Source organism: Centropristis striata, chromosome 7 (assembly GCF_030273125.1).
Source record: "Centropristis striata isolate RG_2023a ecotype Rhode Island chromosome 7, C.striata_1.0, whole genome shotgun sequence".
NCBI lineage: Eukaryota > Metazoa > Chordata > Actinopteri > Perciformes > Serranidae > Centropristis > Centropristis striata.
The window spans coordinates 29,087,476-29,107,057 of record NC_081523.1 but is presented as its reverse complement, the minus strand read 5'-3'; the positions used below and the strand labels follow the sequence as shown (position 1 = coordinate 29,107,057).

General features: G+C 41.8%; 1 protein-coding gene across 10 annotated transcripts in view; it reads right to left on the bottom strand.

Annotated features, from left to right (window-relative positions):
• Positions 1-19,582, bottom strand: part of arvcfb (ARVCF delta catenin family member b) — a 256,104-nt gene that overhangs the window by 100,604 nt on the left and 135,918 nt on the right. For 8 of the 10 annotated variants that reach the window (XM_059338015.1, XM_059338020.1, XM_059338017.1 and 5 more), the window contains 2 exons: positions 794-952; positions 239-259 (listed from right to left, as the gene is read on the bottom strand). In XM_059338015.1, coding sequence (XP_059193998.1) covers positions 239-259; positions 794-952 — 180 coding nt within the window. The remainder of the gene's footprint in view (positions 1-238; positions 260-793; positions 953-19,582) is intronic. The other 2 variants (XM_059338018.1, XM_059338019.1) reach the window with 1 other exon arrangement.

The following is a 19,582-nucleotide window of genomic DNA, read 5'->3' as shown; positions in this document are numbered from 1 at the left end:
GTACCAATATATATCGTGCATCCCTAAAAGGAAATCATAAAAAAGAGAGAATGGGTCTTATCCCAGAAGGGGGAAGCAACAAGCAGTGAACTGACAAGTACTATAGAGTACAGACTGAAACATTATTTGGCTTGTGATGAAGCACACTGTGTCGCATACTGCTGCTGTAGCCTGTATGGGCACACATAAAATGGTGGCGTGGTGGGGAAAAGCCATAGTGGTATAAAAGTCCACTCACCTTCACGTTAGATGAGATATCCTTACAGAAAAACAACAGAACACAGTAGAGGACGAATCAACAAAAGAAGCACAAAACTAGGAGAACACCAAGGGAGTTGGCTCATAATACCACAATAATCAAATAAATGAAGCCATGAGAGGGAGATGAAACCTCTTTGGGCTGTAGGATTATGGGATTTAGAGTTCTTTGGGGTGGAAGTCTAGGAGAGGAGGTACAGTACCGTGCTGTTTGGAAGCGGTAAGCCATAACCATAATTTGAAGCAATATTGAAATGGATCAAAGAGACTTTGGGGGGTTGCAGCAATGAGCTCAATGGGATCTCGTTGCCACGACAATGCAACTGCTCTGAGGTGTCCTGCTCAGGTGTGATAGTACTGTAGGCACCAGGCTGAATATCAGCTCTGTACGCTAGATAATACATTTTTTAAACAGCTAACAGCATCTAGCATCCTTATGATATGAAAAATCAACAAATGTACGTATCATTCTTTTTTTAAATTTTTATTTATTTATCAATCGTTTTACAGGATCAGTGGCACCTTTGTGTCTTACCTTGGTTTCTGTGCGCCGTGTGGTGCCGTCATCAGAGGTGACCACAGAGACGTGGGAGGTGGGGGTGCCGGGGTCCTCCTCTATGGTGACCGTCTCCTCCACCACCTCCTGTGGCTCCTGCATCATAGCCAGAGACGTGGCGTTACTGGGGCTCTGCTCCTGCACACAGAGAGGGAGAAGAGAAGTTAGGCAGTCAAGACCTAACAGATAGCTTTTCATATTCAGTCATGGAGAAAAACCGTCAGGTAATCTTCCATTAGATACACAACAAGATGAAACTTTAATTGGGCCACTGCAGCAACACATTATATTAGAATCCAGCAGAGAAAAACAGAGCATAAATAAGAACACTGCAAATGAAGGGTATTAAATATAATGCCACCCACAATTTGCAATGCGACACTTGAGCATCAAGTAGAGGGATGAAAAGTGTGAAAAACAGTACATGAATAATAATGTGTGGAAAATAACAGCACTAGAATATACAGAGACAAGGAGATGAATGAAAAGTGTTAACGCTATAAAAATAAGCAAACATGGCATGTGTGCAGAATGTAAATCACTGCAAAGATAATGTTTTTAATAGCAGTGAAACCATTCTCCGAATGCATGGTCTATTTTGAGCCACTGTGCGATTCATGCCTCAGGTGTTTGTTTTTTTTCCGTGGTAGAGGAATACAACTCCAAAGAGCACTCAGTTAATTGCCTTTATTAATTAATTTCTCATAAATTAACTAAATGAAGAGAAAATTGACTTAGTCAATTTGTAAACTTAGTAATTTAACACAAATGGTCAAATTTGTCAAACCTTGTGCCTGACCAAGGCAATTATTGTTCATTGTTTCCTCTCTCTCATGAACAGACAGAGACATAATCAATCCTAGGAGAAAATTTCACCTAAAAGCAATGGTGTGTTAAGCTTTGAGTAGTGATGGCAACATGAAGCTTCATGAAGCATTTTCTTTATTTTCTGAGACCACTAGATGGCACTCTATGTTCAGTAGAGTGCCATACAGTGTGGTAGTAGTTACAATTAATTGCCAGTCCTTCAGCTTTTTTTTAATTTAAAGGGTCAACAAATACATCTTTTGGTTCATGAGACTTCATTTGGACATCACTGGTCTGGAGTTTAAGCAACTGAGTGGGTGGCATCACTCATTATGACCACAACAGCTGGTTGTTTGATATAAATAATAACAAATGGCACTTGTGAACTCTCTAGCAGCTAATATGGACAGAGACTCAAGGCCAACAGTTTGATATCCTGTTACATGTGTTTTCTTTAAAGATAATATGTTTTACACTATGTTGTTTGCGAGTACTACAGCAAGCCATCCACATAATACATCTGTAAGCACACATTCTCTAGACAATGCCTATATAGTATACAAGAAAAAAACCAACAAAGACATAGTTGTTTCTTGTCCTGACAATCCATGATTTATTTGGCCCTGATATTATATCCAAACACTGCAATGCAGGGTAACTTGCAACTCCTCACCTCTTGAGACTTCCAATTGAGTTAAAGCTTCTTTCAAGGCAAGCAAAAGCCTGAAGCACTGTTTTTGATTTATATTTCATTGGGAGGCCATGGATTTAAAAAAAAAAAAGTGTCCATGGGCTAAGGATGAAAGTAAGTACAGAGTTCCTCATAGCCCACCTGACCCTGTGTGAATGCGTGAGAAATATGTGCTTCCTGCTGCACTTCCTGCTGATGGAAAATGATATGAAGTCAGTGGTCGGAGGTGCAACGCCCTGGCATGGCCCGCTGCTGTGCATGAGTGTCACAAAATTACAGCTCTCATGATGGAGAGGGGAAGGAAGGCATTTGAGGCAATCATTGATAACCAAAACAGCACGGAGCCAAGAGAGCAGGAGGAAATCAAAAGTAATGGAGAGGGTGGAGAGTTGGAGGAGGACGGTGTAGTGGAAACTGGATTTTTTCTTTTAAAACGAGAAAGCAATGGTCGTGTGTGAGTGTATAGTCCAGATAGATGTAGCTGACCTTAAGGATTTTTTTCAGTGTCTGACACACAATTTTTAATGTGTGCACGTTCTGTTCCTTTAACTACGTGGGGGAATGTCTTTTTATTCATAAATGTGAGAAAACAGCAACCAAATTATGTTCAAAATGCAGTCTTTTAACTTAAACCCTTTGACCCCCATTAATCTTAATCCAAAGATAAAAGATCAAAGCTATGAAAAACAAAAAATCTCCCCAAGCGTCCCCCTAATATCTTAAACTATTTGCAAATTCACCTCACGCAGAAAAACGGTAAAAACAACTGAACCAAGCAGACTATTTTTGTCCGACCAATTACACCAAGCTGGAGGGAGAGACAGAGTGAAGGCCAAGGAGAGAGCAAGAGGAAAAGTTTTAGTGTTGTTCTCCACTGTGTAGTGTTGAAACACTACAAGCAACGCCTTATGGAGGAAGACTGCTTGTTTTCTTCACGTCTTGGAAGACACTAACAAGTGAACAGTTCTCCATTGATTGGCCAACTCCTCTCAGGCTTCAAAGCTGCACAGAGTCCTCATTGATCTCTAGTTCTTCTTGCTGTACAGTCAAAAGTTTGCATTTTTTTTATGTTGGGGATTTTTTCACCTACTCTCATAACCCTTCAGCCTCCATGTCCCTGCTGGGAAAAAACCTGGGCCCTTGTTTTGGGTATATGCATAATCTCCCTCAGCAGCACTAAGAAACTGAACACTGTTTACCTGCTCCACTCTGTCCAGTAACTCAGAGTCAATTAGCACCCTGAACTGAGCTGAGTTAGGTCATTACACTCGAAGAAAGGTTCCCAAGTCTCATTATTGGGGTTAATGGCTGGGAAGGCTATCTGCTGCATAGAAAGAGACACATTTATTTACACACAACCGCTACTGAGTGGAAAGACATTTTTTACAACTGACCTCAGGCTGAACAGCACAGCTAGGTCTTCCAATGGTATTCACAAGAGGTCAGTGTTGATTAGTTGCCTCCAATCAACATCCTTGTTCTGTTCAATTATAATTGTAAATTACTTTCCTCACTTGGCACTGCTACTGAAAACAATGGATAGGCTAATAAACCTTATTTGCAAAGTCTCTGAGTGTGCACAGTGCTCATTTTAAAATGTGCAAGACTTTTAATGACACATGGAAGTGAATTAAAGATCAATTTAATGACCAAAATACAGCATTGTTCCGCTTACTGAAAATACAAGATCTTGCCTAGGTACAGGAATTTAAGTAATAGGAATATTCGAGTGCTTACAACAAAAATGAAAAAACAAAACCTTACGTACAAAAATATTTTTTATAAGGCTGTGAAGTAGCATTGGATCAATCTTTATGACGTGACTGAGCAGCAGTAATGTTCATTGATGAGTTAATATGTTGTAGCTAAGAGATACAGTATGTGTAGTGCCTATACTTTTGAAAGCAATAAAATAATAACACGCAGGCTCCGTAATTTAAACCAAGATGGCAAACCATTAATTATGAAAAGCTTTATTGCAGCGCATTACAGCTTCAGTTCTTACCTTTCAGAATTAAAGTGATAGACATACGCTGCATCACAGTGCTTACCAGAGGGAACATGAATTTACTCAGAAAATTCCACTACGAAGCTACCCAACTAAATAGCTTTCAGTTTGAAAGTTTAATCAGGGTACATGTAGTCATTTCATGACATTCATTATGACATTTCAGTTAAAAGAAATAGCCACACTGTAGCTCATATTATGTGGCCAATTCAATCATGTGGTAGCACAGCACTGATATGCATGATCAAAACATTCACACTTGAATACCTTTAGGGTGTGTAGAGCGTTGTTCTAACATTGTAACAAAACCACACGCATAACTTGGTGGCTGAGATTGGATACTTGTCTTAGATTGTCGTAAGATTATGAAAAATGTTACGATGCAAAAAAACTAAAAACAATGCGAGCACTAGCATCCAAAATAAGTCCTCATGCTGTTACTCATTGGCTTTGGTTGCAATTTGACAGGTAAACCAGTGACCTCTGGTACTTTGAAGATTGCTAGATGCACTAGGGCATTGGAATACAGAAGCAATTTTTCTTGCCATTGTGTCTCTTTGTGAACACTACATAAAGAAACAACTGAATATTGTTAAAGAAAGACATGCATAGTACATAAGGCATCCAATGAAGATAAAGAATATACATACCAACTTGCAAACATGGCACAATTTATCTTTTCATCCTCTGTACAGAATGAGGCAGAACTGTGTATACAAACTCTTTCATACTAAGTGAACACACTCACTGTGAATGTTCCACCTCTTCAACTCTCTGCTAATGAAATCTGGACAAATGATCTGCATTCCTATGATGTTTCATTCTCTTGAAGGTTCACTGGGTGAAGCCCAACGAGACGGCACCAAAACAGAGACATGTTATAAAAGCAGCACCATCGTTCACTAGTTTAAAACACATAGTGGAAAGGGAGGATGGAGGGATCCTTAGAGGCTCGCTGACAAACTGGCTTCTTGATCCAAGCTTAATGTCGTGTCTCTCATTCACTTTCCTCTCGTCTCTGCGTGCACTAAGTGAGAGAGCGGAGTTGAACTCGACATTACAGCCCCTAAATAAATGATTAAAAGCCGTCTGGCTGTGGGCTAGCAAGGCTGTCTGCCAGTCCCGGGGGAATAACAGGCTGTTTCTGAGTCGAGTAGACTCAGGAAAGCATACTCTTTAGTCAAGGACGGGAGCAGAGGAGCACAGTGAGTTAATGGCTGACCTCAGAGAGATGAATGATAAAGTGCAAGAAGGGTACGAGAAAGAATGTGGTAAGGGAGGGGGAGGAAGTTCCAGCACATGCAAATCTTGTGGAAACGGTTTGTATTAGCCATTGGAATCGTGGTAACCTCAAGGTTGGTCAGGTGATCTTATGATCCAAAAAGGGAAAAGCCTCTCAGAGCTAAAAACTACCCAAGGATCCCATCTCAATGCACCTGTTCCCCTAGAACAAATATGGCTGTTTTGAACAGCATGCCTTGAAAATGTGAAAGTCAGCAAGAGTCAAACATGGATAAAGAGGATAAAAACACATTAAGGGCACCTGGAAAAGAATACAAAACACAAGCTCTTATAAACCCGGGCAAGCCTATCTGTTAAGGATTGGGTTTATCCGGGGAAAAGAACACATCTTAGGGTTTCTGAGCCCAAGTAAATAAGAAAGCGACAAGAATGTTTGTCTCCTTGCCTAGCCTTAAAAGCCCTGCCAAGAGCTCGACCCCACTTCTGATGAGGAGAAAAGAGCTTGCGAGAGCTTTGCCAGTTAAATCACTTCAGTTCAGCCGGTGGTAGAGGAGAGACTGAGGCGTCAAACAGACAAGGATTTGGCTCTGAAGAAGGCCTACGGATTTGTAAAACCTGCACTTTATTCAGGCTTTGACTAGCAGTATGAGGAAGGCTGGTTGGTGGATAATGGAACCTCACCTACCTGATGAGCGCCTAGACAGAGAAGACTTTTACACTGGCTCCAGAATGAATGAGCCATGGTGTGTGCTTGTACTCCATCATAAGAAAAGAAAATTCTATAGCTTCTTTTGCTACATCACATTAAACTATGACAACATTGTGTATATCAGGCCAAGAATGAGAAGACTTAAGAACTTGTGCTCTTCCATAACTCAACAACGTACAACAAGATCAATGCCTCCAAAAAACAATACCCTTGAAAACAGCCCTTGAGCAATCTCCTGTGGAGTATATTTCATTACAATAGATCATGTGGGGACATATGGCTTCTTAAGAGCGCCTAATCTGAACTGTAATGGATTGCCGTGCTGTGAAAAGAAAAGGAGGAGGGGGAGGAATACAAAGGCAGGAGATGAAGTGATACAGCGGTGTCAATTAGCGGCGGCCTGCTATCTGCCATCAATCCACACCCATTCATCATCTGTGTTCAATAAGCTGCTCTGTGGATGGAGAGATAGAGTAAAATGTTGAAAAAGTAGAGAGAGTGTACGCAGATAAGGGGCTTCCCTTCCCCGAGGACAGAATCACAACAAGAAAACTTCAGTTAGAGTTAAGAAAATGAGTCATCCCTGCAGTAGATGTCCAAGGTGTTCAGTACAAATAGTACACACATTTTATTGATGTTGTAGGGATAGTAATAGTGCTATAAATAGTAACATGAAGGAATTATACAGTATTAGAGCCTAGTACTACTGACTGAAATGTGCCTGTAGCAATTAGTGGAAAAATGCCTTACATATTCTCAAACGTAATCTTTGAACAGATGTTTGCTGATCTATATTCTATCCAAGCATGGTTCTTCATTTGGCAGCCTGGTGTATTTTGTTAAATGAAAAAACAAGTAAGGCATCCTTGGGGCCTAGTGGTTAAGATGCATACCATACAACCTCAATGTCTCCAGTTCGGATCTGGCAGGGGATAATGTCCCACCCCTTTCGCTCGTTTCTCATGTTTCCTTTCTGGGTCTACACTGTGTATGTAATAAAGACAAAATGCCCCAAAATGCTCTGTAAAAAACAAACTAGTTTTGGCATTGCTACTTAAATTCAAATTAATTATGCAATAAGGGCTGGGTATCCTTTTTATAGCACTAGCTCATATAAAACTCCTGTTTCTGTTTCAAAACCAAAACAAGAGACTTGTTTGAAAAAATACAAACCCCTTTTTAAATTTACCAAAGGAGCCAAAGTTACCCAATGTTTAATCACAGTGAAGTCACAATGAAGTTTAGTTGCGTGCAATTCCATGCCTGTCACATGGGACTAAAGAACCGGTTACAATTGAAAATCGGTCCCGAATTGTCCGATTCGTCAGCATCATGTGCCTCTCAACAAATGACTGAAATAAAATGACCAACCAACAAACCAACAACATTATCATTTATATCAAAAACTGTTGGAACAAAGAATGAGTGACAGAGAAAAGGAATCTGACCAAACGTTCAATGTAACATTTGGTACTTTACACATTTTGAACAATACCAAATTGAGATTGAACTCATCAATACAGTATAGTATTAATGAGGATCAGTCTTTGGGTTGCACATATTAGGCATTGCTGTAAAAACATTTTTAATTGAGTTTAAACTTTTAAAACTGGAACGGTCAAAGGAGACATTGAGAGCTAGAAAGCCAATAATCTACAAGAAATGATTCCTATGAACAGCACCACATGTTTCCTGTTGTCAATTATTGCAGGTACATATGAGGACAACTTTCTCTCTCACCAATGCACAACCTCAGTGAGCCTCAGTCTCAGTCTGAGCACAGTGGGAGGGAGCCTGCGGTTACTTTCAGGTTGAGACAACAGAACTTGTCAGATCGCCACCTGGTCATGCATACCAGCGTGATCAGAGTCACCTTCCTTCCTGATGCACACACACACGCATACACGACATGCTCAGTCTTAGCCTGACCCCTGTGCAGTGACTAACAGGATTTCACTCCGGAGACATGCCAGCAATCATTACATGGCTCTTACACAATTAATCCTCCAGCAAAGATCGCCTGGCTAACCTTGGGTCGTCCAATTTCCCATCAGCCCCTTCTGTTTCTACCACCTGCCCTCTCGGCAGCTCTCCACCGCGAAGAATCACATGATGAAGTTCAATAGAGAATGACAGAGAAAGAGGGAGTGTGTGAGAGCATAGTGCACGAGGGTGACCTGTAAAAAACAACTGTGAACTGCAGCCGTGTGATCCAAACATCCAGCCAAGACAAGGTTTGTTTGTGGGATGAAGCAGAGGCAGAGGGGAAGTCAAGTAGAGGAAGGGGAACTAAAGAGGCTGACAATGCGTGGCACAGGCCCAAAGCAGCATGCTCTCCCAGGGTGAAATGGAGAATGGGGGGCATTCAGTCATTTCTAAGGCCAGCCAGGCAGGTCTTGTCTCAGTTACAGCCAGGGCAGAGGTCCCAACTCTCCGAATGATTGGAAGTCCAGCTGACCTGGTGCTGGCCTGTGTGATGGTGAACTTTGTTTATTTGTGCTTTTATGTGCATGCTTCTGTTTTCAAAGATCATCCCAAGCAACTCTTTAAGGCCTAAAGCACACACAAATAACTGTAAGGGAGAGGGCCAAAGTACTGATGATGCAGCTGGGAATGATGGGACCTTAATCTCTCCTTCTCTAACGACTGATCCCGGGCCAAATCTGGGCTTCTCTCCCTCTCTCATCTCTTTCACGCTTGGCCTCCTGGTTTCAGACGCCTCCATCATTTCCCAACCCATTCCTGCGTTTTTTTTTTCACCTCTTCCCTGATTCCCCCCGCGGCACCCTCCGTTGACGCGCCCTTTTGTTTTTTTCTGCACCAGTCCCTAGACAAAACTTGGGTTAGCTACACCGCTTGACAGGCTCAGACCCTAAAATGCAGAGGCCATTTCTGGGCCTCACAACCAAACGCCCACCCAAAGGAAAAAACCTACAGCTAAAGCTTGATTGCTTCCCGACGGGGCATCGCGACCACATTTTCCCACTGCGAACCGACTGTCTAGCGACAGATGGAAACCCCAGCTCGACCCTCGGCAACATTCGACACCATCTTAATCTCTGGAATGGCTGATATTCCCATTCAAATTGGCCAGGAGATGTTTTAAAACCTTGGGTAATTTCTTACATATGCCATCAATTACTCACTGTACATACAAACACACTCGCACACATGGAGTCACATACCACATATGTTTTCCTGAGAATTCAAGGCCTGGAGTCAGATTCGTAGTGAAGCATAAAGAAAGTCACTCTCAACATGGAATTCATGGCAGCACTCAGCAACTCGAACAGCAGGAAAATAAATAAGTTGTGATTTTTTTCAGAAAGGGGGAGGAGAATCATAAATAAAAAACAAAAAGAGGAGAAACCACATGGAGCCTGTGGAATAAAACTAAAACAATGAGCGTTGGAGAGGGGTCAGCACTCATGGCCAGGGTTTGATTGTTTGGAGAGTGGGCGCGGCCATGAGAGAGATGGAGAAAAAGAAGAATCCAGCACTGTAGAGGCAGATTATCTGTAGCTGGCCACAGTGGGCAGGTGGTGAGCGGGGTAGCAGTAGGTTTGCCATGATGGCGTAACTGGGTGTCCTGGAGGGTGGGTTGTTTGCAGAGCCCCTCCCTTCAGCCTCTGGATCGCTGTCAACATGACTCTGTCAGAGGACTGGTGATTGGAGAGGAGGGAGGGATCGCAGTGTGTGGAGGAGGCTGTGAGACAGGCTTTGCCAGAAGCTCAGTTCATGTGAGGTCTGTCGGAGATTTAGGGAGTTGGAAAGGGGACATATGTTCCACTTCCTGTCAGGGTACCAGTGCAACACTTATTGTCCCCCTGAAACCCTTTCTCCAAAAACTGTCTGCATGTGCAGCCGCAGGGTGTCCCATTTAACAGAAATTTACCCCCCTGCCTCCTTCTCTGGCTTGCTCTCTTGTGTTGAAAACAGTAAAGCCTGGGGCAGTTATAATGGAGGACTACTAACAGGCTTAGCGGGGTGCTCTCACTGTTTCAGAAGTGATACTAAATGTCCTCCTCTGGGACTGGATGTGGGGGGGTTTCTCTACAGGAAGCGAGCAGGATGTCATCAAAACAGTGCCGTATTTCTTAGGACAAGCTAAGAACACTCAAACTGTTTTATGTCTCTCGCTCCAAAACAGACCCTGTGAACTTGTTTGGCAAAATTTGTGCTTTTACTGATTTACTTCCAAACTGTAAAAATGTCTACTCTGCCCGTAGGGAGGTAAATAGAGGTGAGACTGAAACTTGCATTCACTTGAATGCATTCTCTAGTTAGGACATTTTGGAGCAAATTAAACTACTCCTCATGTTGACAGGAAACCCCCATAACCATGTGAAGGAGGCCCCTAGAACCCCAAGGTACCTCCGCCTTCACCAGAACTCTGTGCTGAAAACACCCGTGTCGCACACACAGATAACACCTCGCAGAGCTAACGCAGTCCATCTCAATAACTGCGACTGCTTTTCAAATATGCACTCAGTCAAACGTGATTAACCCCCCTCTGGGGATATTTTTACGGCCTTGTGCCAACCGTCTGGTAAAGGATTGGGCTCATTTTGCGGGCAATGGTGTGGTATTAGTGCCAGAGGCGGAGGACAAGCCGCAAGAACTGGCCGATGGAGAAATCCCTGCCAATTTACTGCTAACCTTCAACGGGTCTTGAGATAAGGTGAGTCTGGATGTATATGTGTCCCATAAAGGAGCCATTGTGCAGCTGGATAAATCTATCAGGAGGCTTGAGCTACGGCCCAGTTACTTTATTTATTATTCTCTCTCTGTCAGATGAAAAGAAATGTGATATTGCATTTACTCGGCCATGCTCTGCTCAAAAGGCCTTATGTAGTGCATGCATGCGTATGTATATGTGTGCTTGGGTGAGTAGTTAATAGGTGCATAGAAGCATACATCAGGTCAGTGCAGTGCCCTCTACCTAAGAGTGCTTCTATCTGGACAAAACAAATGTTAAAAAAGAACAATGGCTTTTTTATTGAGCTGTTGTTTATTCATGTCTAACTTTTTTTCTTTTTGTCTTTTTGGCATTCGTTCTCTTTAAATCACTCTGCACCTCTGTTTTAGGGACTCCTACGAAGGACCAATACTGGGTGAAATGGCCAAAATCTTCTATCCCAATTTAGATCATTTCATATAACACTATATATCGCAATATAGCAGGTTTTTTGGTAATTGTCAAATAATTAGTTAGAAATAACAACATGGTGAAGCCCATTTTTGTAAACTCTATACTCCAAATTAGCAGTGCCTCTCAGGTTTGTCCAGCTTTGCTCCCACGTGCAAGGATCGTAAAGTCCAAATGAATAAATGTATAATATTGGCGTAATTCAGTTGTGCCACCGGTTTTTAGACATCACAATATGATTGATATAGAAAAATACACATACAATTGTATTTTTTATATTGTTTTAAATACATATAGATTACTTCCATTTTGCTATTTATCAGCACTTACAAAATATGTAACCTCTCAGATCCGTCAGAGGACAAATGTTGACTTGTCTAATACAACCCACATTCCAAAAAAAGTTGGGATGTTGTCTAAAATGTAAATTGTGCACAATGCAATAATTTGCTAATGTCAAAAACACAACATATTTAACCTCTCCAAACCCACCTGCCCCGCAGTGGGTTATGGTTAGGGTAGGGTTAGACCAAGGTTAGACCTTGTTTATCAAAACTGATATAGCTTAAGTTGTGTTTTAGCCACATGCTAAATAAACACAACTGCAAAAACTAGACAATGTTACCTTTCAAATGCAGCCTTATACATTACGTATTTTGGCCTGATAGTTCTTCTGTTATTTTTTATCTTTGGCTGAATATTTTTTTTGGTCTCACCCTAACCCTTCCTCTACCCCTAATCCTACCTGGGCAGGTGGATTTTAAGAGGTTAATGTTAAAACTGATTATTTTTGTGTGTGAATATAAACTCTGAATTCCGAATTTTATACATTCAGTTTTTATATATGTTTTATGCAGCGTCCCAACTTTTCTGAAATTGGGGTTGTATATTTTTTGTTGTTGTTTTTGCATTAACATCAGTCTTCACCTTCTGATGCCATTAAAGCCATTATAATGTTTAACGTTAGTTTAATAGTTAAAAATCTTCCATCTACCAAATAGTTGTTTACAGTTAGATAAACACAGAAGATTGAAACAGGTCTGTACATAAACACAGAGACCTTCAGAGCAGTTTGGAGCCAGAGCTTACTGTTAAACTCAACCACAGATCTGAAATGTGCAGGTCATCCAGAGTACACAGACACCATGTCCTCCACATCACTGCAAAACAAAGACAGAGCTCCTGTTTCTCTTGCACTGTCGGAAGTGAAAAACTTTGAAGTCAGAGTAAATGCACAAAGAGCATTTTTCATGACAACTTCATACCAGCAATAAAGTTCAAGAGAGAAGGAGAGAAAAGTAAGGCCTAATTTATTCCACTGCTTCTGGAAGAGGTAAACAGGGCGAAATTGGATCCGAACAGGATCTGCGTTGGTTTGCTACAGATGACATTGTGTTGCAGTTAAGACTTTTAATCAGAGATTAATAGCGCCACAAAAAACAACAGCTCATTTACAAGCTAATGGAAACAAGTCTACCTGATTTCCTCTGAATATTGAGCAGGGGATAAAAATGCAGAGAGACAATAGACAAGGCCTCCGTTCTAGTGTTGTGACTGTGTGTGTGTGTGTGTGTGTGTGTGTGTTTGTGTGTGTGTGTGTGTGTGTGTGTGTGTGTGTGTGTGTGTGTGTGTGTGTGTCTGTGTGTGTCTGTGTGTGTGTGTGTGTGTGTGTGTGTGTGTGTGTGTGTGTGTGTGTGTGTGTGTGTGTGTGTGTGTGCGTGCGCGGGAGGCTGAGTGAGCAAGAGAGTCTTTTAAGCTTACTTTCAAAGCTGCGAGCTGATCATGAATATTTAAGAGTAGGCAGATATCCGATATATAGTTTTGGTACCGTGCATTTTTTCGCATGCTAAATAAGCAGAGAGTACATTTTGAGCATGAGCCACGGTATAAAAATAAATAGCGTCTTTGAAGCTATGGCTCATTTACTATGAAGCGTGGTTTTCATCCCAAACATTTGTTGGACGAATTAAAAATATCACAAAACTGCATTTCGAATGATTGCTGCGCTCAGAAGGGTATATATTATGAATGCAGAGTCAAGCTTCTTGGCTTCATCCAATCTGAAGAGGTGGCTGCTGCACTGCTGCGTAGGAAGGGTGGGCGAGTGGGTGGTTGCTTTGTTTGGGTGGGTGTGGTAACTTTGAAACTCACTGTCTAATAGAGTCATTCCCGAACTCCGAAGAGCTCCCCAAGGTGTTAGATATGAAAGGGCGTCTCTTTCCTCCACTCAAGCGTTAGCACTTCTCAAATTTTATTTCTGTGTCATGCACTATTCATGCTCTGGGTCTGTGTTGTGTTGCTCTGCAGGTGGTTGGGAGGAAGAGGAGGATGCAGATGAAATATGGATTATCTCCTCTCAGTGTCTGGCTAAGCCCCACTTTGCTGGCACCGCTGCTTTTCAATGTAGCTCCCCTCCCACTCAGCCAGCCAGCTGCAGGCCTAGCATCTGGCTGCTAACCCCCCACCCAGCCTTTAATCAACCAAACACACACACATACACACATGCACACACAAACATCTCTATCCATCTCCCTCCATGATGAAAAACCTCTCCCTCCTGCATCAGCTGCTGCTGTTCATTGCATTCTGTGCAACAGGAAATGCTGACTTCTGAAGATTTAGGTATCCAGTAAACAGGATCTTGACCCAAAATAGCCGTTAGCTGGAAGAGGAGTGTTGACAGCCCACTCTAAACTGTCCTATTAACTGATGGGTCACGGTAGTTTAGATGACAGATATGATCCAAACCCTGTTGAAGACATGACTCCCAACAGGAAGGAAATCTCAGCCCAACCCTTCAGAGACCTCTGGGACATCAGCCAGAGCTGCCCTCAACCTAGCCCCACACAGCTCTACAGAGTCTTCTACTTGGCTTTAGATATTACCAAGACCTCACAGTATTTGTTACTACTAACTAAGGTGTTATATTTGGCAGTTTTGGCCAGCATTATAATGATAAGAATACCATTGTTCTCTATCTTCTGTGATCCGAGTATGTGTTATAATTACTAAGGGTAAGAAGAACAATCGGTCAGACCACCATACAGATTTTTTACCAAACCTGCAGGCAAGCCAATAGGGTTGGGCAACTGGATGAATATATCGGCTATCAGTGACTACAGAGATCATCACCATTTGTTTGTTTTTTTTGTGATTTTTGTCTTGTTTTTTAATGGTCCGCCTACAAAGGATAAGTGAGAGCCACTGCTCAGCCATATTGAAGTGTGGAGATAGGTTCGGCTATGTGAGACGATGCAGCAAAAGACTCTCATTACGCAAGCTGACACAGTTGCACAAGGTCAGCAATGACATTGACATTTTGTTAGTTTATTTTGTTTATTTTTTCGACAAAAAAAAGCTAAAGGAACCTGTCATGCTACTCTGGCCTTCTTCTTGGGATCAGATATTGGGGTCAATATGTGGTCAGCTGTTGGGCTGATTGTAGCCAGCTGGACATTTTTTATGTGTCACCAAACCACATTAGCCAAACATGTTTAGAAGAGAAAATGAAGGCCAACAGCAAATTAATGCCTAAACAACCCTTGAACATCCATTATGGTTTACAGACTAAAAGGTTATGTGTTCTGTTGTGCTTGGCATAATGGTGCACACAGATGAAACTCCAATTACAAAAATGTTGAGGTGCTGGGAAAAATGTAAATAAAAAATTGAATAATGCAATCAAATTGTTTGCTTGTTTGTTGTTGAAGTCATGTGTTTTATTCCCACATCTAAGTATTTACTTTGGTGAGAACAATATGAATGGTGGCCAAAACTTCTAATATAGCATCCAGTTTCAAGTAAAAAAAAAAAAAAAATACAGAATCCTCCTTGAAGAAACAATAACTGTTGTCATATGAATCTACAATAGATGAAATGATGGAGACAAGCACAGAGTTATTTCTCTTACTTCACGTGTAACCTAAAGTAGATTGAACAAAAGGTGGTTGACCCCCATTTTAAACAGGTTAGAGCTCTGCATGCGTTATAAATAAGGAGAGCTTAAACAGTTTAATGTTACAAACCCTAATTTTAATACATTCTGTGAGTGTCGACACAGCCCATTAGGTGATGACTGTTGTCAAGGAAAACATGTGATTATAATAGTCACGCACACTGTACTGAGGATAATTTGGAGTGAATAATGAAAACATTAAACTACAGCTCATTTTCCTGGGGACCCCCTGGAACCTCGTCAAGGACCTTTGGGGATCTCCAGACTCCACTTTGCAATAGATCCACAACACAACCATTTTAACCCAGGGGAACATGGGTAATCTAAAAGTAATTATGCAAATAACAACAGTCATCATTGCACACTTCAGTGAGTGGTGCTTCAAGCTAGTCCATACCCAGAAGAAGCTGCTGGAACAGCAGCTGACAGAGCCGCCGAGCCTCCCTGTCTACAGCGGTGATTATCGGGAACACTGAGGAGCTTGTGTGTTTTCGTCTCTGTCAGACAGAGGCTGTCCGGTGCGCGCCAGCCATCTGATTACCCACAATTCTGATGACGTGCAGCCCCTCCAAATCAGGTTAGCCTCATCTGCATCTTTTAATTGACCAAAATGGAGGTACTTTCCAAGATCTATGTCCAAGGATTTTTAGCAAACTTTAGCCAACCTGAAACCAGGATACAGTTACTCCCTCTGGTGTATTTGTGGTTGGTAAAAATTTGATTTATTTAAAGAATAGTTGTACGGCTACTTTCCGATTCAAGGTTTCTACAAAAGTTCTTCTAAATAAGACACGTAATCTCACAGAGAAAACACAGTTGCGATTGTGAAACTGTTATTATGCCAAGTCAATAGGCTGTGACAACTCATAATAATGTGTGCAGACAATGCCCTTAACCCTGGGTACCTGTTTATTTTATTGTAATGGTATGTGGCGTATTGCTGGCACTGCATTATGAGAAATGTGTGAGCTGGGCAAAGTGTATGCAGACGGGAAGGAAACAGGGGTGCTCGTCACTTTCCTGCTGTCTGCCCTCTGTGGAATCCAACCCCACCCTGGTAGGCTGAATACATAAAGAAAGAGGGGCTAACACTAAAGTTCTGCACAAGTTATACCGCACTGGTATTCTCATTACTACAGATATGGGTGTTTTTTTATGCATGGAAAAACAGAAGGAGATAATCCACAGTCCCAGTTGTCAGTGAATATTAAAATTAATTCTGTTCTGAAGGAGTACAGCAGGTTGCTACGGTTGCAATTTAGCCAACGGCTCATTACCTTATAGCACAAGAACAGAATTTAGTATCTAAACAAAACAAAAAGGCCGTAAAAATTCAGTCCAAAACTGTTCAGTGCATGCTTCGGGCTGCTGTGTGATGACCCACTGGTACAGCCCTGCCAAACATGTCACGAAGGCAAACTTTAATGAGCATCCTCCCCAAACTTTCAGTGTATTGCCAGGGCAGAGGTTTAGAGAGGCTGTATCATCCAGAAGTTTACCTCTGCTATTACCTTTGCACCAGCTGGCAGGAGCTGCTTTGTGTGTGTGAAAATGTCTTGAGGCCCATGCTCTGGCCCACACAGAGAGAGAGGGGTCCACTCAAGGGGGAGCGGGCCTCTGTCCGAAGGCTTAAAATAGCGTGGAGGGTGTGAGATGACTGCAGCCAGACTGAATGTGTGGAGAGCTTTTGTCAGAAAGGGGGGTTTGGAAGGAGGAGGAGGAGAAGGAGGAGGAAGGGGGATACATTCAACAGCTCTTACTGCCGTGCGATGAATTCTGCAGCGTGTAAGTGAAGCCCAAAAATAACTCACTACAATGACACATGTACTGCACAGGCTCAGACACACAAATCCTTTATGATTAGAGCAAAAGTGGCTGGAAAGTCTTTAAAAACAGCATTAGCTAAATCAGCCACTTACATACCCTAATGAAGCAAGAATCATGAAATTGTTTAAGGTGTGTTAGGAGCTCCTTAAAGCAAACTGAGGCAGCTTTCACTGCCTTTTTTACAGAGCGAGACTCCACAAGCTGCTGAGTAAAATCACACCACAGTGGAATAATTTGCACTGTAAGACATAGGTTTTTATGATTATCATAATAATCATAAAAATATTCACTAGCTGTGCTCACTAAGAAATCACATGAGAGATGGACAAGGCTGACTGGCCAATATCTCATTTATAATCAAGGTCTAACTGTATTGGCTAACACAATGATGTCGTCTCTCACTAGATATTTCTGTCAGCAGCAGCCAAACAGTGAGGCAGTACTCTCCAAGCACATCACAACAGAGGCACACACACACCACTGCCACAGTACTTTTATTTGTGAGTATAAAAACATTTTTACTGGACAGTGACAGCCTTTTCCAATAATCCTCCCTGAGAAAGAGCTGTAAGAAGCCAAGCTTTGGCAAAAGAAAAGCAGGCACACAATCGAAAGCAAATCTTTCTCTGGGAAAACGGAATATAACCACAGGGCTTTTTGTCAGCTTTACACTGCTAGAAAAGAGGCAGATATGCAAGTTTCTCAAAAGGTCCTAGTCAGCTTTTCACACAGGATTGCAGAGGTTACAAAAGCACTGCGTAGGAACTGACTTGGAGGGTTGGACAGACATCAACGGCATTAACTACAATACACGCTAACATCCTGTGCTTTTGTGGCCTTTGCATTGTCCTCTTCCTTTTGCCTCTGCAGGAATGTGAAGTTCATGCACAAAGGTGGTCTCTGACACGCTGCTAACGGTCTAGGAAACAGCACTGCCCGCTGACATATTGTATTCCTGAGGTGACATTCATATGTCAATACATGATGTGCATGGAAAGTTGTCCTTTAGTGAACAAAGCTGCTCTTTTATTAAAAATCTGTGTGGTTAACTGCCAATAGACAGTTTTCCGCTTTACAAATGATTGAGGATGTGCCTGCAGCAGAGGGGGGGATGAAATATTCACTGCTGCAATATCATGATGGCTTACATGTGGACTTTTTAAGTGTTTAGAAATGACGCAACCTGCTGTGAACCAGTAAAATGACTGTTGTGAGGTTAAATTTGTATGTGGAGCTCGTCCTCTCAGTTCCATTTCTACACACTGACAGACGAGTCAGTTCAAGTTTGCTAGCATTGGCAAAGAAATTCCAGTTGCAAACAGCAGCTAGCAGCATCAATACTCTAAATGATAGTATACATCATTTTGTGCAAAAGTGAATGGAAATATGTGAAAAGATCTTCACACCTTTGAACAACATCATTATGAATTGCCATTGAAAAGGTAAGGATGAATTAATGTTACATAAATACTGAGAGCAGCACATCTAGGGATGGGAATCGAGCAACTGGTTACAGTTGAGAACTGGTTCCAAACTGTCCAATCCATCAGAATTGTATGCCTTCAAGCTCATCAATTCCTTTTATCAATGCTGATGTCAAAGTCATGCCTCTAAGCTGCTGGGAACTTGCAACGAGAAGGGGTCATGACGGAAAGTCCGTAAAACGATCATTTCAAGGGTGGAAAAATGAGCAATTTGCTGAAACATCTTTCCACACATCATGAGCTTAGACTCCAGGAATGTCGTGTATTTAACCTAGAGTGCCACTGCTTCCCAGCCAAGCTGCAGATCCATTGACGAGGGTAATTATTTTATGTTATGATAACATTAGCGCCACACAGGCAGACCTAGCAGATTTATCTATTATTTGACAAAGAAAACCTAAAATAAATCAAATGCTGTTCAAATATTCTCTCATTTCAGGCCCTCATGCGCAGAACTATTTTTTTCTGAAAATAAAAATTGATCAGGAATCAGTACTGTAAGGGAATCCACAAAGAATCAGACTGATAAGCAGAATCAATAATAACATTAGTATCAATAAAATCTCACCCAGCCCCACTCACACAAGAGGCATTAGCATAAAAATGAACATTTGTACGTGAAATTCTTGTTTTTACAGCACAAATGCCATTGATTCTGGATCATCATCATGTTAGCAATTTTCACCAACATACATTGATGAACCTCACCAGTTTCAATGCAGAACAATCCACCATTGTGTTAAAATCTTGGGTTAGGACCAAATCACTAGGTGCTTATAGCTAATTATGCACTCTGAGCTAACAGGGAGGGTTCTTTCCTGGGATATTGAACATTTTCCACCCATTGCTTTTTCAATTTGTGCAGTTTATGGCACAAAAACACCATGTTCTCCTCA